Here is a 22,915-nt window from a genome sequence, read left to right as displayed (position 1 = left end):
GCGCTTCCAATGGCCCAGTTGGTTGGGGCACGGTGTTTGGTGCACAAATCGTAGGTTTGATTCCTGCATGAGCCACACATACTGAATAAATCGGTTGAAAGCATCTTCAGAACGACCATATTGAATGAGGCATGAGTTAGAAAGCACCAGTAAGAACCCAAGTTAGTTACCCTTAGGACTCGCAATGACTGTGGTCAAATTCTCAAAATGGCCTAGCTACATTCGTTGGCTTCTTCACGACCATAAAGATAACAGACTAATTAGGGTTGTATCAGATTGCTTTCACCTATAAAGACCTTTCTGATCAAGTCAGAGGAGAGCTGGCATGCAGCCAAAATAGACATCTCTCAGCAAGGGTCTCATTCTTCCCTCCTGTACAGTGGGTGGATGGTGTGGCTGCTCTAGTGTTTAGCTAAATTATTATGCTTATTGCACAATTAAATATTTCTAAAATGTGATTATTAATTGAATTGTTAGTAGATATCTGTAGCAGACAGAAGCAAATGAACACATTTGGCAAAAATGTCCATATGCACTTAAAAAGCCTTTATTTTCCTATTCTGGGGGTAATAACTTCACCACCATGAATCAACCAACATCATTTAACACTCAAAATAGACATCTACATTTAACATCCAATTAAAATAACTCAACAAGAACTCCGGGTTTGGTTTCCTAGGCGAATATCATGATTCACTTTTATTAAAAGCATCATAACTACAGTTCATCATACATGATGTTCAAGAAAAAAAAAAAAAAAACACAAAAAAGAAGAAAACATTTACAACTTATGTCTGTAAACTTCAAGGCTAGTTAGAATTGAGGTAATGCATTTCAGCTTGGTGGCTAAAAGTAACAAAAAGCCCATTCAATAGTTATAATAAAAGGTACCTGATTATTTTACTCTTACACCAGTGCATCAACAGGAATAGTGTGAGACAAATTGATTGCAGTACTTTTTCATGTCATCGTTTATATGCGATTTAGTTTCTCTTTTTCACCGACACTTGTGGTTGTGTTTTAATGGGAGAGCGATGTTTTGAGACATTCAAAAGCTGCCTTAGGTTATTGCTGTCTCCTTCCGCGTTGTGGAAGAGAGGTCTCTCCCCTGTTCGGCTTTGTCAGTGTGTCAGACTAAAAACAGTCAGGAGAGTCAGGGCCATCAGTGTGTGAGACTGGAAAACAGTTTCTATAACGATGTGTGACTTGGAAGAGTCAGACAATATGGGTGTTAGTAGTAGTAGGCAGAAAACTGGTACTGGGAAGAGTTTGACTGAGAAGGGTAATGGGGTCGTTTCATAGACTGGGAGAGGAACGGTTGGAGGGTGTGGGTAAGACCGTCCGATTGAGACGGGGAAGAGTCAGAGATTGGATTGTTAATGTGTAAGACTACAGGAAGAAACAGTCAGGTGTGTGTAGACGTGTGTATGAGAATCAAGTGTGTGTGAGATCATCAGTGTGAGAGACTGGGAACAGTCAGATTATTAGGCCATCTGATGTGAGGACTTCATCCTGCTCTTCAAGGCAGAACAGTACAACAGAAAAAAATAAAAATATTATCCTTTTCATCAGCAGCATATAGTCGCTTAATGCAGTTAAATTGTACGCCACTGGAGAGTTACGAGATGCTACTTACTGTCACAATATCAAGAGAGTAAAAAAGAAAAGAAAAAAAAACAGAAAAGCAGCATAGCACTATTGGAACGATTCATTCCTATAATAATATTTCGGAGGAAATTTCCCATCTCATCTAGAATGCACTGTTCAGAGCACAAAGACCAAAAATAACACCCTTTTGACATCTGCAAACTCTAGTTCAGTTTGCTTTTTCCCTGACTACGCTATTAACGCTACAGTGAGAGCCTTTTAGTTACGTATACTCTCCCTGATTTCCATTCTTACCTGTAAAAGAAACAAAGACATAAAACAAAAAAGAAAAAACTAATTTGGATCAAGTTGGTGTGTAAACGTGTCATGAGAGCACTCGGGGTGGGAGGGGGGGCAGTAGAGGATTGGGGGGAAATGTCAAAGGCCAGTTAGTTTCCGTCACTCTTCTCCTCAGGGGCATCCTCTCCTTCCTCCTCATCCTCGGCCGCTAGGTCTTCTGGCGAGTCGGCTTCCTCAGCCAATGCAGAGGCCTCGTCTTCTAGGGCTGACGACTCGGCCGTCTTCTCCAGACTCTCTGCTGAGTCGCTGTCTTCGGCTGTCTCTGGGTCTGCGGTAGCGGCGGCAGGGCGGTCCGGGGCAAGGCCAGCCTGGCTGGGCTCCTTCTCCTGGCCCTGAGCTCCAGAAGCAGCCCCCATGGCTCCAGCCATGGCGCTCTGCAGGTCGGCCAGGGTGGTTGGGGGGAAGCCAGGCATGGTGAGACCTCCCAGGCCAGGGGGCAGGAACATGTAGGGGGAAAAGAGCCCAGGGGCCATGGTGGATAGCAGGAAGGGGTTGAAGGCCAGGGAGTTGGCCGACATGCCGGAGGCGGCCATTGCGGCGGCAGCTGCGTTCAGAGCCGCGGCGTCCCCATTAGCCTTGTTCGACTCCGCCTCCACCCCAGTGTCCTTCTCCTTGTCCTCATCCCCCTCTTCTCCGCCCTCCCCTTCGTCTCTCTTCGACATCTCGTCCGAATCGCCCTCGTCGTTGGTGCCATTGGAGGCTGCAGCGGGCGTGGCTGCAGCCGAGGCAGCGGCCAGGTTGTTTCCGAACAGGCCTCCCAGGCCGAACATGTTTGGCAGGCCGCCCATACCAGCCATACCAGGCAGCATGAGAGGCAGCATGGCCGAGGCATGTTTAGCGTCAGTCCCCCCCATGCCGGGGAAGCCCATGAGCTGCAGCTGAAGACTCTGGAAGCTCTGTAGGCCCTGCAGGCTGGTGAGGTCCATGCCTCCAAACAGGCCGTTCATCAGCAAGGGGTTCAGGCCGCTGGAGGATGCAGCCTGGGCCTGAGCTGCCGCGGCAGCCACCGTCGCCTTGGCAATCTCTGATTTGGGGCGTCTCCCCCGACGACGGACGCCCTCCTCACGCACCACGGGCCCAGTCAGGAGACGGTCGAACATGGCCTCAGGGAGGAAGCCCTGTGGAATGGGGGAGGAGACCGTGGTTAGTTAGAAGTCACTCATGGCTGTCAATGACAATTTTGCGATTCGGCAACAATTTCTCCTCAAACATCAGTTTCCAACAGATAAGGTTAAAATCTAAAACAAGTGCTGATTGGAATCATTTGAGGGCTAAATGGGTGAATGACAAGAGACTCACCGATTGCTTGACAATGTCGGTCCAATCAGGAGCGATGGCAAACTCTGGGTTCTCCAGGAGCCATCTGGGCAGTTCCTTCATGGGAGGGGCCATGGCTCCACCCATCTGGAAAAAAGAGAGGAACAAAATGGTTGACAAGATAGCAATACCTTCAGTTTTGCTATGAAAGGCTAAATTAGGTGTTTGAAATAGTTGCCAAACGGTGACCAATGCATTTGTGACAAAGCTAATTTGATTTGTACTGAAATGAACCCATACCTTTCTGCCGTTTCTCCGGTTGACCACGGGAACCCGCTCTTCTCCAGTGAGAGTGTTGATGTCGATCTTGTTGGGGTTCCGGCAGCGGTGCCGCTTCTGCTTGGGTTTGGGGAACTGGGAGGAGAGAAGCAACTCCTCACTCTTCTACAGAGAGACAGACAAGGGAGAGTGGACAGGGGTTGGAATCACAACAGGGCAAGGCATGAAATTCTTGAATACTTCATTATATACTACAACCGTTATGAAATAGAATAGCTAAATGTTATATTTTGTAACCATATTTGAATCACTGAAAGGGTGGTGTAAGAGTTGATTTAGGAAAGGGAACAGGGGGTTGAAGGTAGGGGATATGCTCATATTCCACATTGATGGGATAGTTTTACTGGATAGGGACATCTGATAAACAACTATACTGTATTCCATTTTGTTTAAGTACATACTGGTGTGTATGCAGTAGGCATGTCCATGGTGTATGTGGGGTGCTGTCTGAGCCAGTCCCTCAGGTCCTTGTCAGAGGGGGTACCAGCTTCCCCGTCCTCCATAGCGCTGACAGAAGGGACGCGGGCGGAGGCGCTGGGACTGGGAATGTTGTGGCGGTGGGAACGCGGGGGCATCTGCACCCCCTCCACCGATGCTTTGGTCCCCTCGGAATCCTCCTATAGTTTGATTTGTATTACACTTTATCAAAGTCCTATCAAACTTTTATTTAAATGTAGGTTAGTCTAATTGAGATATCCCCTTATCCCAGGCAGACCCGTGCTCATTTGACATTTTATTAAACTTTAACTTCACATCAGACTTTTTCCCGTTGAACCTATGCCCATCAGGTGCTTTATAACTATTTATTAAAGGTCCAGTGCAGTCAGAAACATGATTTCCTGTGTTTTATATATATACACATTTTTTTCCTTCACATTATGAGGTTAATCCTGTGAAATTGTTGAAAATTATGATTATGCCTTTTGGTGTAAACAGCGTTTCCCAAACTCTGTCCTGGGGAACCCAAAGGGTGAACGTTTTGGTTTTTGCCCTAGAACTACACAGCTGATTCAAATAATCAAAGTTTGATGATTAGTTGAGTCAGCTGTGTAGTGCTGGGAAAAAAAGTGCACCCAGGATAGAGTTTGGGAAACTCTGGCGTAAGAGCTGGTTGAGTGGAGCTGAAGGTTGGACTAAAAACGAACAAAAGATAAAAAATGTTAAATATACTGTATCAGTAAAATGTAAACTCAGCAAAAAAAGAAATGTCCCCTTTTCAGGACCCTGTCTTTCAAAGATAATTTGTAAAAATCCAGATAATTTCACAGATTTACAAGATTCTCTGGTCTGATGAAACCAAGATTGAAATCTTTGGCCTGAATGCCAAGCGTCACGTCTGGAGGAAACCTGGCACCATCCCTACGGTGAAGCATGGTGGTGGCAGCATCATGCTGTGGGTATGTTTTTCAGCTCAGGGACTGGGAAACTAGTCAGGATCAAGGGAAAGATTAACGGACAGAGAGATCCTTGATGAAAACCTCAGACTGGGGTGAAGGTTCACCTTCCAACAGGACAACGACCCTAAGCACACAGCCAAGACAATGCAGGAGTGGCTTCGGGACAAGTCTCAGAATGTCCTTGAGTGGCCCAGTCAGAGCTCAGAATTGAACATCTCTGGAGATACCTGAAAATAGCTGTGCAGCGATGCACCCCATCCAATTCGACAGAGCTTGTAGCGTCATACCCAAGAAGACTCGAGGCTGTAATCACTGCCAAAGGTGCTTCAACAAAGTACTGAGTAAAGGGTCTGAATACTTATGTAAATGTGACATCAGCTTTTTTTTATTTGATAAATTAGCAAAACAAATCTAAAAACCTGTTTTTGATTTGTCATTATGGGGTATTGTATGTAGATTGTTGAGGGAAAAAAACAATTGAATCCATTTTAGAATAAGGCCGTAACGTAACAAAATGTGGAAAAAGTCAAGGAGTTTGAATACTTTCCGAATGCACTGTATGTATGTATATATAAAATAAAAAGAGCTGTTTAAAAAGACCTGTTTTGATGGGATGGAGTTTTGACCAGTAAATTAGTTAGTAGACCAATAAGGAAGAGTTCAAAACCTTATAACAGCCAATAACAGCTAGTTTTCCCCTTCCAACTCAGAAAATTCCCAGATAGTCCGAGCAAAATTCTTGCTTAAGAAATTGCTCTTTGCCAATATGCTATTTTTGTTTCTTTTTGACCATTTTAATTTAACACAATCACAGTACGGTACTTAATTGTTACCCAGAAACCATATGATAGAGATAAAAACAGCTGAATTGGACCTTTAATAAATTAATAAAATGTATTTCCGTAGTGACTGTTAGTGACCGTGTTCCGTACCGTGCCTCCTCTCTTGTTGTTGATGAACAGCAGCTCCAGCCCCTCCACATTTTTCCTGCGGCCTCGCCTCCTCCGGGTGGGCAGGTCAGCCTCGGCCAATGAGCCATTGGCCCTATGTCTGGAAGGCGTGGCCGCCTGCAGCAGCTCCATCTGAGCCTTGAGGGTAGCAGAAGGCACCATGCTGCTGCTGGAGTAGCCCGCCAGAGACGACCCTGACTTGTGGTGGTGGTGCATGCCCTGGAGAAGAATAACATGTCCCAATGTTTAGCAATATGGAACGTTTTCTAAAGCTAACCAGCTTCGGTTAGCTTCACATTCCAGCTCAGGCTTCATCCGTACTACGACGGTGGATATTGCTAATCTGCCTGCCGCTAACTCTAGCAGGCTTGTAACTGCGTGTGCATGTCGCACGTGGCTAGTCGAATGCTGAACTCTTCATTGAGACAATTCTGACACATCAATCCAGAGGCAAGTCAGTACTGCATTTACATTTGTGCCGAAACCAAAATGAAGGAAAAGTTATCTTGCAAAATCAGCAGGCTATGATGTCAAAGAAGCTTTTAGAAGTGCAGTCTTTATTTTATTACGTATCATTAATGCCGTCTTTGCATGAGCACCTTTTTCCCCCCACTCCTAACAATAAAATAATTTTACCAAAATAACACTTATTTGTCATATAAAAGTTACTGTCCCCGTGAAGTTTTAAATGCATTTGGTCATTACTAAATAACGTGATAAATTATTTTTACAATTTTAAAATACCTAAAACCAAAAACATTTCATGAATACAATATTTAATCAGTCGTCTTCCTCAAATGAAGGGGATGATGGCGCAATCTTTGCGAGAGGGAGGGAATCTGATTTCATTGGTCCTCAACTCACAGCTCAGACACTTCATTCAGGAAAATGGAGTTAGGCATGAATTAGTATGCCCCGGAGCAGGTTAGTTCTGAAGGATTCATTGCCATAGGAATTTACCTTGATTGAAAGGTGAGGCACATTCATATGATTGCTTATCCCGAGTTCAACTCAAGAGTTGACCAAAGTTACCTCGCTAACTCCTCAAACCTGATTCGTAGGACACCCCTCTGACCCAAAAGTGTAATTAAAAAGTGATACGTAATTCTAAATTTAGAATTAATTCATAAAATTCTAAAGACCCTACCTTGGTGAGGTCCATGGCCTGGCTCTGGGACTCAGCTTGGTGAGACTCTCTGAGCTGGGCCACCATATCCATCAGGTTCCTTCGCTTGGCGGCGCGCTCCGCCTCAATCTCCACCTTCCTCCGCCTGCGACGACGCTGCTTTGGCAACGACATGCTCAGAGCATCCTCCTTTACAGAGAGAGAGGGAGGTAGGAAGGGAGGGAGAGGGAAATATAGGGTTGAGAATTATGTGATCACCAGAACAACAAAAATCAATGTGGAAAATTGGGACACTGGTTTGAAATTAAGTGATTTAAGTAAATTATGTAGTAATAAGGGAATATTCATTTTTCAGACCTCATCCTATATATCAGTATGAATACACTTAAATCACTTTATTTTCCCAAGACAAATCATCTGAGATGCATGCCATGTTAACCATTATACAAACTATTTTTTTACTACTTACGTTAACCTGTGGCGAGAGAGTGAGGTCCTCGCTGCCGCTGAAGCTCGCCTGAGCAGCCGCCACCATCGACAGCTCGGCCAGGCCCCGCCTCTGCAGGGGGCTTTCGGACGCCGTGGGGCCAGGGTATCCAGGCAACAGGCCCGGGATGTCGAAGAACTGGCGGCGGTTGGCGGGCCACTTGCCCTTGATGACCGCCTCACAGATGTTGTCCATGCGATTGATCATCACGCGATCCTGGAAGGTCAAAATGGCGCACAGAGGAATGGGTTAATACAACTAGAGAAGTACTTTGATGATGGAGTGAGATCCGACTAGAAAACAGGGCTTTTTGCTCCAGTTTTTCTCAATTTTCTTTCTTTACGTAAACTGATTTCTGTGTTTTATATATACACTGCTCAAAAAAATAAAGGGAACACTAAAATAACACATCCTAAATCTGAATGAATGAAATAATCTTATTAAATACTTTTTTCTTTACATAGTTGAATGTGCTGAGAACAAAATCACACAAAAATCATCAATGGAAATCAAATGTATCAACCCATGGAGGTCTGGATTTGGAGTCACCCTCAAAATGAAAGTGGAAAACCACACTACAGGCTGATCCAACTTTGATGTAATGTCCTTAAAACAAGCCAAAATGAGGCTCAGTAGTGTGTGTGGCCTCCACGTGCCTGTATGACCTCCCTACAACGCCTGGGCATGCTCCTGATGAGGTGGCGGATGGTCTCCTGAGGGATCTCCTCCCAGACCTGGACTAAAGCATGGTGCAACGTGGCGTTGGTGGATGGCTACCTCTGGCAAGCAGGCTACCTCTGGCAAGCACATGGAGGGCTGTGCGGCCCCCCAAAGAAATGCCACCCCACACCATGACTGACCCACCGCCAAACCGGTCATGCTGGAGGATGTTGTAGGCAGCAGAACGTTCTCCACGGCGTCTCCAGACTCTGTCACGTGCTCAGTGTGAACCTGCTTTCATCTGTGAAGAGCACAGGGCGCCAGTGGCGAATTTGCCAATCTTGGTGTTCTCTGGCAAATGCCAAACGTCCTGCACGGTGTTGGGCTGTAAGCACAACCCCCACCTGTGGACGTCGGGCCCTCATACCACCCTCATGGAGTCTGTTTCTGACCGTTTGAGCAGACACATGCACATTTGTGGCCTGCTGGAGGTCATTTTGCAGGGTTCTGGCAGTGCTCCTCCTTGCACAAAGGCGGAGGTAGCAGTCCTGCTGCTGGGTTGTTGCCCTCCTACGGCCTCCTCCACGTCTCCTGATGTACTGGCCTGTCTCCTGGTAGCGCCTCCATGCTCTGGACACTACGCTGACAGACACAGCAAACCTTCTTGCCACAGCTCGCATTGATGTGCCATCCTGGATGAGCTGCACTACCTGAGCCACTTGTGTGGGTTGTAGACTCCGTCTCATGCTACCACTAGAGTGACAGCACCGCCAGCATTCAAAAGTGACCAAAACATCAGTCAGGAAGCATAGGAACTGAGAAGTGGTCTGTGGTCACCACCTGCAAAACCAGTCCTTTATTGGGGGGTGTCTTGCTAATTGCCTATAATTTCCACCTGTTGTCTATTCCATTTGCACAACAGCATGTGAAATGTATTGTCAATCAGTGTTGCTTCCTAAGTGGACAGTTTGATTTCACAGAAGTGTGATTGACTTGAAGTTACATTGTGTTAAGTGTTCCCTTTATTTTTTTGAGCAGTATATATATATATATATATAAATAAAATACTGAACTTAACACTGTTCAAGTACCTTTTGTATATAGTGTGCCTCTAGGGTCCAATGTAAATATAAAAACGCAACATGCAACAATTTCAACGATTTTACTGAGATACAGTTCATAAAAGTACATTGAAATAATTTCATTAGGCCCTAATCTATGGATTTCACATGACTGGGAATACAGATATGCATCTGTCTGTCACAGATACCTTAAAAGGTAGGGGCGTGGATCAGAAAACCAGTCAATATCTGGTTGAATATTTTACTGGTATTTCACAAATGTTCCATCTCATGAATAAAATCACTTTTCTCCCAGGTAACCCGGTATTTCCCGCCAATACCAGAAGGCTACTGCACATTACACACGACAGAAAAACATAAAAGCCCATAGATGTAGCTAGCTATATGCTCTCTTGGGTAAATAAATGAGACTAGCTCCAGTAGGCTAATCGTGTGAACTGTATTACTGTATTGTATTATACTGTATAATATGGACTTGAATTACGCACATTGTTCAAACCATGATAAAGCAGAAGAGAACATGAGATTCTGATGCAGCACATGCCTACAAAGTTACAAGTATAGGCTAGCGAATTTGATTTACATATAATAGGACCTATTTGTATAATTAGTAGGCTGACGCATATATACCTTTCATAATATTTATCCTAATGTTATTACCTACCTCCTCTTTCTCTCTCTAGTGTTACTTCATTCCTTCCCCGCTTTCAACAGTTCTAAGAAATACGTTTTGTTGTCCTTATCTTTATCACTCTAATGTCATCCTTGAATAATATTGGACTAGATGCAGAACGCTTTGAATTCTCTTCATGAAGATTGAACGTTATGGGTCTGAATAAATAACTGCTATAGCCTACCGCCATCGCGCATTCGCTCTTCTTTCAAACTACCCGTGAGTTCTATTGGCCGCTGTATTTAACATTCAGCAAAAAAGAGCTTGCGTTCCTCTTCGAATAGTCTATTGGTATAAGAAATGCTAAAAAAAAATAATGTCAAGCAAGCTATTCTAGTTCAGCTTTTCCTGTTGCGCAAGAGACTGAGGCTATAAATTAGAAGCTTATTACGCATAACCATAATTAATTACCTAAATATACGGCTAATACTACATTGAATTTATTACCTGAATTCTTATAATAGATACTTTTTTACTTTTGTTTATTTAGTAAATATTTAATTAACTCTTTACTTAAAACTGCATTGTTGGTTAAGGGCTTGTAAGTAAGCTTTTCACTGTTATATTCAGGGCATGTGACAAATACAATTTGATTTGAAAGAGGTAGGCTAGGACATCTAGATTGATATATAGCCCTATATATAGAACAGGATTTTCTATTTGGAGTTGATGGAGAGAGAGAGACTGCAGTAGTACTCGTGTGTGTACTGATTTAAATCAATGATATTCGAGTGATAGGCTTTTTTAAAACTCTGCAGCTGCAATTAAAAAAATTATAATCTTTCCAATTAAAAAAACAAGGTGACCCCGAAAACCAGATGGAGACGGGTAAATTAGATGCGCATTACTGTAGCATAGACTGGCAACAGCTCTGGTGGACATTCCTGCAGTCAGCATGCCAATTGCACGCTCCCTCAAAACATGAGACATCTGTGTCATTGTGTTGTGTGACAAAACTGCACATTTTAGAGTGGCCTTTTATTGTCCCCAGCACAAGGTGCACCTGTGTAATGATCATGCTGTTTAAAATCAGCTTCTTGATATGGATGGATTATCTTGCCAAAGGAGAAATGATCACTAACAGGGATGTAAATCAATTTGTGCACAACATTTAAGATAAGCTTTTTGTGTATATGGAACATTTCTGGGATCTTTTATTTCAGCTCATGAAACATGGGACCAACACTTTACATGTTGCGTTTATATTTTTGTTCAGTATATATTTCACCACTACATGAATGAATATGAGTATGTATACAGTGGGGAGAACAAGTATTTGATACACTGACAATTTTGCAGGTTTTCCTACTTACAAAGCATGTAGAGGTCTGTAATTTTTATCATAGGTACACTTCAACTGTGAGAGACAGAATGTAAAACAAAAATCCAGAAAATCACATTGTATGATTTTTAAGTAATTAATTTGCGTTTTATTGCATGACATAAGTATTTGATCACCTACCAACCAGTAAGAATTCCGGCTCTCACAGACCTGTTAGTTTTTCTTTAAGAAGCCCTCCTGTTCTCCACTCATTACCTGAATTAACTGCACCTGTTTGAACTCGTTACCTGTATAAAAACACCTGTCCACACACTCAATCAAACAGACTCCAACCTCTCCACAATGGCCAAGACCAGAGAGCTGTGTAAGGACATCAGGGATAAAATTGTAGACCTGCACAAGGCTGGGATGGGCTACAGGACAATAGGCAAGCAGCTTGGTGAGAAGGCAACAACTGTTGGCGCAATTATTAGAAAATGGAAGAAGTACAAGATGACTGTCAATCACCCTCGGTCTGGGGCTCCATGCAAGATCTCACCTCGTGGGGCATCAATGATCATGAGGAAGGTGAGGGATCAGCCCAGAACTACACGGCAGGACCTGGTCAATGACCTGAAGAGAGCTAGGACCACAGTCTCAAAGAAAACCATTAGTAACACACTACGCCGTCATGGATTAAAATCCTGCAGCACACGCAAGGTCCCCCTGCTCAAGCCAGCGCATGCCCAGGCCCGTCTGAAGTTTGCCAATGACCATCTGGATGATCCAGAGGAGGAATGGGAGAAGGTCATGTGGTCTGATGAGACAAAAATAGAGCTTTTTGGTCTAAACTCCACTCGCCGTGTTTGGAGGAAGAAGAAGGATGAGTACAACCCCAAGAACACCATCCCAACCACGAAGCATGGAGGTGGAAATATCATTCTTTGGGGATGCTTTTCTGCAAAGGGGACAGGACGACTGCACCGTATTGAGGGGAGGATGGATGGGGCCATGTATCGCGAGATCTTGGCCAACAACCTCCTTCCCTCAGTAAGAGCGTTGAAGATGGGTCGTGGCTGGGTCTTCCAGCATGACAACAACCCGAAACACACAGCCAGGGAAACTAAGGAGTGGCTCCGTAAGAAGCATCTCAAGGTCCTGGAGTGGCCTAGCCAGTCTCCAGACCTGAACCCAATAGGAAATCTTTGGAGGGAGCTGAAAGTCCGTATTGCCCAGCGACAGTCCCGAAACCTGATGGATCTGGAGAAGGTCTGTATGGAGGAGTGGGCCAAAATCCCTGCTGCAGTGTGTGCAAACCTGGTCAAGACCTACAGGAAACTTATGATCTCTGTAATTGCAAACAAAGGTTTCTGTACCAAATATTAAGTTCTGCTTTTCTGATGTATCAAATACTTATGTCATGCAATAAAATGCAAATTAATTACTTAAAAATCATACAATGTGATTTTCTGGATTTTTGTTTTAGATTACGTCTCTCACAGTTGAAGTGTATATATGATAAAAAATTACAGACCTCTACATGCTTTGTAAGTAGGAAAACCTGCAAAATCGGCAGCGTATCAAATACTTGTTCTCCCCACTGTATGTGAATGAATGTACATCTTTCTTCTACAAACCTTTGGCCAGAAGGAGAAGGAGAAGGTTCTCTGGATGGCTGAGGGTTCTCCATCCTCGGGGCAGAACCCATCGCGGGTCTCGTCTCTGGCCGTGGTGCTCAGTGAGGCATTGCTCTCCTCGTCAAAGTTCTTCTGCTCGGAGGTGGCACCCGCTGAAAAATGACACAACAGCGCTTTGTCAATAGCAGCCACAAGAGAATCTACAAATGGCTTCATGTAGTGCTTTCTCAAAATTAGCAACAGCAGAATACTAGAAGGGTCATACAGTGAGTCTTCAATTCAACCCTAAGCAGCAAGCTTAAATAGACTATACACAGACATATAGTCGTTTCTAAATGCCAGCTAAAGCAGACCAACTACACACAGCCACTTACTGTGTTGTGGCTGGCTTCAACATAAAGGAGTAGTCATGAGTCATGCACTTGCATGGCCCAACTGTCTATTGTAGACTTCTACACAGACTCACTGTTGATGGTTTGCATGAATTCACACCCTAAAATTAAAATGTTCCTTGTGAAAATGTATTTCAGCAAAGGAGTTGAGAGTAGGATATACCGTCAGCTTGAGAGGACTTCTCAGACTTGTCATCTTCCTCCATCTTCTCCTCATCCTCCTCTTCGGGCCCTTTCTCAGCCACTGGTTTGGGAGATTTGGGAGACTTGGCTGGGCTCCCTTCTTTCTGCTTTCCCGCCATCTCTTCCTTCTTGGTTTCCTGGTCTTCCGATGCTTTGGAAGACTCCGGTTTCTCCTGGAATTCCGGCTTCTTGTCCTGGTCCCTGATGTCCTCATTGGGAGTGTCTTCTTTCTCTGGTTCGGCGTCCTTGGAAGTCTCTCCGTCAGCATCGCCGTTGACCTCCATTTTCTCCTCTTTCGGTTCTTTGTCTTTCTCGTCTTTTAGGTCCTCTCCCTTCTCTTCCTCCTCCTTCTCTTTCTCGTCCTTCAACTCCTTCTTGGGAGACGCAGCCTTCACTTCCTTCTCCGTCTCCTCTCCCTCCATCTCTTCGTCCTTGTCTGGTTTCTCGGTTTTAGTACACGGAAGGTCGTTGTCAACTTCCTCTTTCACCTCCTTCCCTTCTACCTCCTCTTGCTCCTCTTTGACATGGGAGGGTTTCTCAGCAGCAGCAGCAGCTGTGGCCTGTTCAGAGGCAGTAGAGGGAGCTACATCGCGGGGCGGCTGAGGCACCCCAGCCGATCCCCCCTTGGTAAACTTCCTGTGGGCCTCAAGGAAGCCCAAGGCTGGGTCGTTGAGGATGTGGTAGTCAGTGCGGCTCACGCCGTGCTTGGAGGCGCCCAGGAGGAGGTCGCGGTCATGCCTGCTGCAGTCCCACCACTCCGGCAGGTCAGAGCTGGGCTGGCAGAGGCGCAGGCGCTCGCCCAGCAGGGGGTGGGGCAGCACCTGCTCGCGGATGCGGCGCAGCAGCTCGATGCGGTAAAGGGTGCGTGAGGCGCGCTCCTCCGTGATGGGGTCGATGATCAGGGTGGGGTCTGGAAGCTCTGCCAGACAGAGAGAGGGGGAGGGAGCGAGGAAGAGGGGTGGGGGTAGGTAGGGAGGAAGGAAGGAAGGAAGAGATGAGTGAAGGGAAGAAAGCAGGGGGGAAAAAACAGGGGGGTGAGGAGAGAAGAAAAGAGTTGTTGTTAATCTAGTCAGTCTGTCCAGGGAATGATCCTTTGCTTTAGCTTAAGTAAATGTAGGTATGGCTGAAGTTGTGATCAATAGCGTTCTGTTATTAAATATGTGAGGGCCTTTACCTGTGTCGGTCTTGACCTGCATGCGACACACCCGTTTGCACATGGCCACGAAGGAGAAGTAATATTTCTCCAGGCTCTCGTCAGTCTTCTTGTCCAGCCGGGCGAAGGCCCTGAACTGGGTCCAGTCAAAGCGCTGGCGGGCCGTGTCATAGATAACGCCAAACGTGGACACCACACGGTAAAAATCAGCTTCCTCACGCCTGGTCCACCTGACGACGAGACAGAAGGGTTAATCCAACAACCAATGGGACGGAAAGCAATGTATGAGTAGTGTATTGATAAGGAGACTGGAGCATTATGGGTACTGTAGTACATACATCATGTTACAAGTAGGGCTTCTCAAACAAGCACCAAACAATCATACAGGAAGTTGAAAGAACTACAAGAAGCTCGACTGTACCGCCTTCTATACAGCCGGCTAACAAATTGGACTGTTTATTATATACAAGTGATCATATAAACTGTTCATATTGTTTATCGTGTATAACATATCCTAAGTAATCTAGATGGAAGTGTGCCTAGAAAACATCTAATAAACTCAACCAATCAAATCAAACTATTCAATGTTTCGATACCTCTGACGCCTCTCTTTGAAGAAGGCCCCTCCTTCCGCCAGGAGAGCCGTCGCCTCGGGAATGAACGCTTTGCCCGTGGCCATATAAGGACTCCCCTCTGCCATGAAGGCTCCGCCCTCCTGCACGTAGGCCCCTCGTCCATCTGTGACCATGGAGAGGAGCTGTTCTCGGGGCCGCCGGCGGCGGCGTCCGTCGGGCCGGGCCATGGCCTCCTGGCGAAGCTGCTCTCGTTTGTGCGTGCGCTGGTAGGCAGTGATGAGGCGGCGGAGTCTAGCGGTGAGGGCTGAGGCTGCCGGCCAGTACAGACGACCAGCCCCTCTGCTGCCTGCTCCATTTTCACCTAGTTTAGCTGTGAGGGGGAGGAGAAAAGGGTGGAATATTAGGACTAGGACAAATAAATGTGTCTGCATACTGTTGACATGGTTCTGAAAAGCAACTCTGGTTTCTTTTGGCGCGTACATTGGTGGTTTGATATAACAATACAAATTTGTAACTATGGATTGATGGATGGTGAATCCTCTTCAGACTGATATCAGATTGCTAGTAAATAATACATTGTCTACCTTTTTATTGAATTTATCCCAAAATGGTGGTCAATATAGTGCTACATGCTCTGAGAGCAGAGATGGCCACTCCACTTACATTCACCACTCTCAACGTCCATAGCTTCCTCTTTGTCATCAAGGGGAGAGTTAGTGAAGTCATCCATCTCATCTTTAAAGGGCATACGGAGAGGCTTGTACTCTGGGTCCTCATCCTCTCTGTACACACAAATAACCAGGGATGGAGGGAGGAGAGAGAGAAAAGAAAGGTGAGTTTTAAACTTAAAAACAACAGAATCAAACAAAGGAGCGAGGGAAGAAAAGAGGGAGACAGCCAGGAAGAGAAAGGAAGAGAAGATTGAGGGAAATTGGAGGTCAGGAATAAATACACACAAAACAAAAAAGAGGTGGAGGGAGGGAGGGAAAGGAAGATCGAATGGAGAGAGGGAGACCGAGACAGGAGGTCAAAAAACAACCAAAACAGAGGGAGAGACAGGAAGAGAAGATGAGAGATGGAGGGAGACGGGGACAGGAGGTTGAGAAGAAAAAGAGGAGGAAGAGGGGAAAAAGAGGTGGTGAATTTTGGCTGAGTGTCTTACCCCTCCGGACCATCTGCCATCATGTCCGCCCCCCTCTGCTCTGCAGCGATGGCCTTGGCGTCAGGCATGCCCACCCGCTCCAAGAAACACAGCGCAGGGTCGGCGCGCACCGAGTTATACTTCTCATAGCCTGGGATGGAGAGATATATGGAGAGAGAGAGAGCGATTGAGAAAGAGAAAGAAGAGGAGAGTGGGTGAGACAGTGGTAGTGTTACAGAGTTCTACTTTTCACATCTGGTGAAGAGGATAAGGAGAGAGGGAGTGGGTGAGAGATGATTGAATTATGACTGGGAAACCACACACACACAGGAACTAGGCCTAGAACTAGGCTGAGATTGACTTTGACAATTTACAGTGAAAATATGTAGGCTACATACACCTAGGGATCAATGAAAGACGCAACAATGAAAGACGCAACAAAATACAAAAGCCAAATGGAGTTCAAACTAAACCATCATGAAGTTCAGAATCAGAACCACATCGTAAAAACCAACTGCCGTCCGTATAAATAGAAGAGAAAGAGAAAAACAGAAGGCTAGACCCCAGGGTCCAGATGCAGACAGAGGGCAGTGCCTGTTGGAGCGTGTGTCTGACTGGGTGTGTCTGTGTGTGTGTGTCAATGTGTGTAAGAAAATATGTGTGTATGTGCCTAAGTCTGTATGTGTGTATTTGCCCAAGAGAGAGAGTGTGTGTGTGTAGCAGAGAGAAAAGTGCCCGTTGGAGCTTTCCAAGCAGAACAGATTAGAGCCTGCAGATCCCACTGAGCACGGCGGGTGGGAGGAGGGGGAGACAGAGGGGGGAGACAGAGGCACAGGCTGGAGCCCCCTCAACCATGCCAGTGAGCGGACCAGACTATCCCCAACCCCCTCCTCCACTCCTCTCGGTCCGTCCCCCCCTCCCCAAAGCCCCCACCAGAACATCACATTTCAATTAGGATTTATGCGGTGACACATTGTTCCTAACCGCTGCTGCGCCCCGAGCCAAGCGCTAATCATGAGGGGGTTTCTAGGCCATCACTCTTCCCTCTCACAGCCCTGGAGAGTTGTGTGTGTCTGTACGGTGTGTGTACCAGACACGTGAGGGTTCGGTGTTTGTGTGTGTGTGCATGCGGGTGTGTATGTGTGTGTGTGTGTGAGGCAGAGAGCAGCTTCCTCCCCCGGCCTCCCAAGTGAATGAGGATTATGATTAACTATATGCTAGCTCTATTATACCCATGTGTGTGTGTGTGTGTGTGTGTGTGTGTGTTTGTGTGTGTGTTTGTACGCGTCATGGCTGAGACACAGCTCGGATCCATAATTGAATCAGAGAGGGTGGCAATTACGGAGAATAATGACAATTATCCCAAATTAATATTAATGTTTATCAATACAATTGACACTTAAATCGTTACAATTCTGGCTTGTAATCTTGTTTCGCACTGTAATACAATTAAAATGCTTAAATCTAAACCAGCTAGCCCATAGCTAGAAGAGAAAAAACCTTGATAAGTGCATCAACCAATTGTGGTTGATAGAACGCTGGATAACCAGGGACTAGATGGAAGCTGCAACAGGTCTGTGCGCACGCACGCACACACACCTCCACGGCCTCTCTTCTCGGGCTGCTGGACACAGCCATCAATCAATCTCCTGACGTCTCACTGAGCCAGCTGTGCGCCGCGGTCGCTATGGGAACACCAATCAAGCCGAAGCAGCCGGTGTGCATTTGTGTGTGAACCGGAGGGGTGGGGCTTACCGTGTTTGAAGACGCCGATGAGCAGCGATTTGTCCGACTCGCTGTCCCACCAATCGGCAGGGACCTCGGCGTGGAAAGGCTGAGGGATCCAGATATCCATTTCACTGTCGGCCCAGACCAAGGAGAGAGGGAGAGAGAAAGTCAGAGCAAGAGAGAAGGAAAGAGTAAGAAAGAGAGGCGGAGGGGAAAACTGATTAAAAGGGTCTAAATCGGTGCGTGTCCATAATAGGCCCCATCTCCAGGCATCTGGGAGGAAATATGGTCATTAGCCACCATGCTGGAACATCTCGACAGCGGGCCAAATGGCACCCTATTTTCCTACATGGTGCACTACTTTTGACAAGAGCCAAAAGTAGTGCACTATATAGGAAATAGGGTGCCGTTTGGGAAGTAGCCCTCATCAGGAAGGAGAACTAGGCAGAACAGGCCTAACCTTATCACCACTACACCAAGCCTGCCCTGATGCCTGCAATGCTATCACCACTAGCAGACTGCCTGGCCTAATCCAATACAGACACACAGGCAGGCTGCACTTACACACAGGCACACACTTACTGGCACATATATGCGCGCACACACAATAATGGCATTGTAACTATTCAGCGAAGAGCCTCAGACGCAATCAACATGGTGTGCACGTTTCTGCATTATATATGCATGCACATCTGGGTGAGGGGTGAAACGAGGGGAGGGGGAGGGGGACGGGAGAGGGAAGAGGTAGTGTGAAGATAAAGCAGGCAGGGGCTTGGGAGTGTTGGAGGGAGAGATAAAGGGATGGAGGGAGGAGATGCCAACCTTGAGTCAGTTCCCTCTAGGATCCGGTCGGCTTGGTCACCGACGACTTCCTGTCGCAGATAGTAGAGCATTCGGACCCTCAGGAGAACTCTGTGTGGAGGGGAGGACAGAGAGAGGCAGAAATAGGAAAGAAAATTGAACAGAGGGGGAGGGTAAAAAAATGAAAGAAAGAGTGTTTGCAACTCGGGTCCCGTGCCCCAGCAGCAGTAGCTGGCTAGAGTGGCTAGCTGCGGCAGTGGATCTTTGGCACTGGCCGTTGCCCATCCATCACGCTGCCAGGCCTGATTAGCCACGCCGCGCGCCAGCCCCTGCGCCTGACAGATGGCACCACATAATCGCCCCTGTGTGTGCCGCCTTTCACCCGCTTCCAACAGGTCTGCCTGGCACCTGGCCTGGCGCGGCGCCAGCCTCAGCCCACAAAACCCGGCCGCCACAAAATCTCCCCGACAACAACAGAGTAGAAAGAAGAGTTGTGGCCAAGGAAGGAGGAGGAGGGAAAGTAAATAGGACACTGGCTAGAACTAAACAAAAGGAGTGAAGTGTGTGTGTGTGTGTGTGTGTGTGTGTGTGTGTGTGTGTGTGGCTAGCTGGAGCAATGGAACTCATGTGAGATAGGATTACTGGGAACTGCATTGTGTGTTTGATTTTATTGAATTATAAAGAAACCAACTATCAACAGAGTTGGCCTGCTTATCTGTGGACACTATGGTGGTGTGTGAGTAGGGGTTGTGTTTGAGTTAAGGGTTAAAGGTCAGAGGTTAGGGTTGACCAGTGTTGTGTTCGAGACCACCTAAGCGAGACCGATTCAAGACCAAGACCGGAGGGGGACGAGGGGTGCGAGACAGAGTCAAGACCAAGACCGGAGGGGGACGAGGGGTGCGAGACAGAGTCAAGACCAAGACCGGAGGGGGACGAGGGGTGCGAGACAGAGTCAAGACCAAGACCGGAGGGGGACGAGACAGAGTCAAGACCAAGACCGGAGGGGGACGAGGGGTGCGAGACAGAGTCAAGACCAAGACCGGAGGGGGACGAGGGGTGCGAGACAGAGTCAAGACCAAGACCGGAGGGGGACGAGACAGAGTCAAGACCAAGACCGGAGGGTACGAGGGGTGCGAGACAGAGTCAAGACCAAGACCGGAGGGGGACGAGGGGTGCGAGACAGAGTCAAGACCAGAAAAATGTGAGGTCAACGATTGTAAAATTGTTCAAAATGTCAAGTATTTCTGTGTTCATATTTCAGAAGAACATATGGATTCTTTAGACATTCAGAATGGTGAAAAAAATGCATGCCGAGGGCAAATAGAGCCACTCTACAAGTTGTTACTAACCCAAACACAGTGGGGAACAATGAGGGCCTTCTACAACGTCAGAGAAGGGCTAAGGATTTATAAAATAATAATAATATTATTTTCACTGATGTTCTGATTGAATCTCTTCAGTTTTTGTTGGAAAGGAAAGGGTTAACACCGAAGAGGAAAAAAAGATCCAATCAGGATTTTTCTTTGGTGGTCTTTGGGGAGATAAATCTAGCTAGCTAAATTGTATTAGGGAAGCATTTTGGAGTGACAGTGGACATTCAACCAATCACATTTTGACTTTTAATGGGTTGGACTGTTTTAAACAAAAACGTATGGAAACTTCTTCCTTCAAAGGCCAACAGGTCACTGCACAATAGCGAGCAGTAGGTTTCCCACAGTCTAGCTAGCTAGCTAGCTTTTGTTGTAGGCTAGTTTGCAGCGGCTGCAGCAGGTGTTATCGAAGAGGATGTTGTTGCTAATTTGTTGGTGAGTGGAACTGTGTTTTTTTATTGCAGTTCTCTTGCTGTTAGCTAAATCTTAGAAAATAACTGTTGCATTTAAACTTTAGATCACTGGTTACTTGGTGTGCTGAATGTGAAAAATATGTTTGCAATGGGAAGTAATAGTTGTACATTTCGATTGGGAAATACTTAGCCTTTTGGTTGTGTTTTTGTATTCTTAGGATTGGGACCTACTGGCTTATTATGTCTGAGAGAATGGGCTGCTTATCCTTTAACATCATGCTGTGTGTGACTGCTGTCTTTCCATCGACCCTATGTGTTTTACAAAAAGTGCGCTCTCCTACATATTACGGTCGCTGTCCTTTCAGCACCACGAGCTTGTCTCACACATCCTTTGACGTGTCACTGTTCTTGCTTTTGGTGATGGTGTGATCGTGATGGCGTTAGGCTACCATAGGTTGTGCAAGCAGTGTGGTTGTGGTTGTAGGTAGCATTGTCCGTGTGGGTGCTATCTCTTATGTGAGTGACAGCCCGGAGCTCGGCTCAGCCCTGTTTTATTCAGTTGGGCGCATTAAGTGACGCTATGTTTGTTATTTTTCTTGATTTTTGAGTTTGGTACAACATGTTGGAAGACCCCCCCCCCCCCCCAAGGCCTAGGTCCAATAACCACGCTTCGCCACTGCGCAAACATGTATATAATAAATATAAAGACTTACAATTCCCCCCGGTCTCCCCTTACCAATAGTGAGCGCGCAACTTTCAAACAATTCCCCCCCACTCTTCCCTAGCAGCGAATCAAGGAAATTCTGATGAGCAAAACAAAGTTTGAGGATATTTTTCAACGAAAGTAATGAACAGTAATGTTACGAGTCAGGTAGGAGGCCCAGGTTTCAATAGGTGATAAGATATTGTTTCATGAATGGAGTGTATATATTTGGCCTGGCAAAGCAGTTTTATGCGCTGACTGAATGGAAGCTGCTAATTACTGTGAGTTTCTTACTCCACTGGTCTCGGGAAGAAATTACGAGTCCTCACTGTCCGAGACCGAGTCAAGACAGAGTTAAAATGTATCCGACAAAACCGAGACACTAAAAACAGGTGGTCTCGAGACCGGACTCGAGCGCTACAACACTGGGTTTGATCAATGGCTCATTTGTTATTGTGGTGTTTGAAGAACGACAGTGTTGAGGTTAGAGTTCAGGATTTGGGGTGACTTACTTGTTACAGTGGTGTTTGAGGTGTCTCTTGTAGCTGTCCTCCTGCAGTAACAGGTCAGGGTTACAGCTGGCCAGCCACTCTGCCCTAGGGAGCTGGGGAGGGGCAGGCGGGGCTGGTTTCCCCTTCTTCCCCTTACGACCCCGTGGTACTGGAGTAGACAGACCTGCAGGAGACATTACAATTTAGAGTCATAGGTTCATTATTTCTCATTGAGATCCCTTTATAAGAGAGACCTGGTTTGGACAAGTCTAGCACCAGCAAGGATTTGATTCATTATTACAATTATTTATTTGAAATCTGCAAACTATAATTGATAACATTAAAAACATTGAAATAGCAAGGAATTGGGCCAACTCCATGGTTCTTGTAGCCAATCAGACTCCACAGTTTGCTTAGGTGTGAAACCAATGAGGATCAAGGTCAAATAATTAATGTAAAGTCAGACAACCAGTTTGAGCCGGTTCTAGTCCAGGGCAAAAGCAGACAGAGCATAAGGTTAAAGCAAGGTCAGGAGTTGTTGTGGGGGGTTGAGTGAGCGAGTGAGGGATGTTAGTGGTAGGACTGTGAAAATCCTATGGAATTCAATGTATGTTTATTCACTCTACACCTACTGGGGGCTATTGGGGAGGCCTAAAAGAGCAGTTGGTGAGGTTGTTACTGTGAGATTAAGTGGAAAGGTGGGTGTGGTGTGTTGGTTATGTTTTGGTTAAGCTATGGTAATGATGCAGGAAGAGTGCGTAGGGATACGTACCGGAGTGGTTGGTGAGCGTGCGGCTCTGTCCATCCTCGGTGGGCGTGATGAGGTCCCAGATGAAGCTCTTGATGTTCTCGTCGCCACGGTAGTGCAGCAGGCAGTAGGCCAGCAGGGCACGGCAGATGGTCTCCACGTCTTGCTCCCGCAGGGGCCGCTTGAAACGCCCGTGGGACAGGATGTCTCCCCAGCGACCCCACCTAGAAGGGAGGGAACAGAGGAGAGAGAGAGAGAGGGGGGGGGGGGGGGAGATGAAGAGACAGTCACAGAGAGGAGGAAAGAAAAAGGGCGGGGAGAGAGGGATAGAAGGAAGTGATAACGGAGAGGGGGGAAAAGGGAAAACAAGATGAAGGGAAACGATAAGAAAAGAGGAATGA

The 22,915-nt window shown here is 46.3% G+C and overlaps 1 protein-coding gene across 1 annotated transcript in view; it reads right to left on the bottom strand.

Annotated features, from left to right (window-relative positions):
- Positions 1-666: 666 nt before the first annotated feature.
- chd7 (chromodomain helicase DNA binding protein 7) overlaps positions 667-22,915 on the bottom strand; it is an 84,324-nt gene continuing 62,075 nt past the window's right edge. Inside the window, exons 22-38 of the mRNA XM_084139855.1 lie at positions 22,539-22,738; positions 21,788-21,950; positions 18,811-18,900; positions 18,016-18,119; positions 16,282-16,411; positions 15,783-15,901; positions 15,141-15,489; positions 14,566-14,774; positions 13,372-14,310; positions 12,817-12,968; positions 7,486-7,719; positions 7,038-7,205; positions 5,873-6,109; positions 3,945-4,160; positions 3,505-3,648; positions 3,247-3,351; positions 667-3,065 (exon numbers count right to left, since the gene is read on the bottom strand). Of these exons, the coding sequence (XP_083995981.1) occupies positions 2,037-3,065; positions 3,247-3,351; positions 3,505-3,648; positions 3,945-4,160; positions 5,873-6,109; positions 7,038-7,205; positions 7,486-7,719; positions 12,817-12,968; positions 13,372-14,310; positions 14,566-14,774; positions 15,141-15,489; positions 15,783-15,901; positions 16,282-16,411; positions 18,016-18,119; positions 18,811-18,900; positions 21,788-21,950; positions 22,539-22,738 (4,588 nt within the window). The 3' untranslated portion in view covers positions 667-2,036. The remainder of the gene's footprint in view (positions 3,066-3,246; positions 3,352-3,504; positions 3,649-3,944; positions 4,161-5,872; positions 6,110-7,037; positions 7,206-7,485; positions 7,720-12,816; positions 12,969-13,371; positions 14,311-14,565; positions 14,775-15,140; positions 15,490-15,782; positions 15,902-16,281; positions 16,412-18,015; positions 18,120-18,810; positions 18,901-21,787; positions 21,951-22,538; positions 22,739-22,915) is intronic.

This window comes from Coregonus lavaretus (assembly GCF_964263955.1).
Source record: "Coregonus lavaretus genome assembly, chromosome: 23".
NCBI lineage: Eukaryota > Metazoa > Chordata > Actinopteri > Salmoniformes > Salmonidae > Coregonus > Coregonus lavaretus.
The sequence above is the reverse complement of the archived record's forward strand: the minus strand, read 5'-3'. Positions and strand labels throughout refer to the sequence as shown.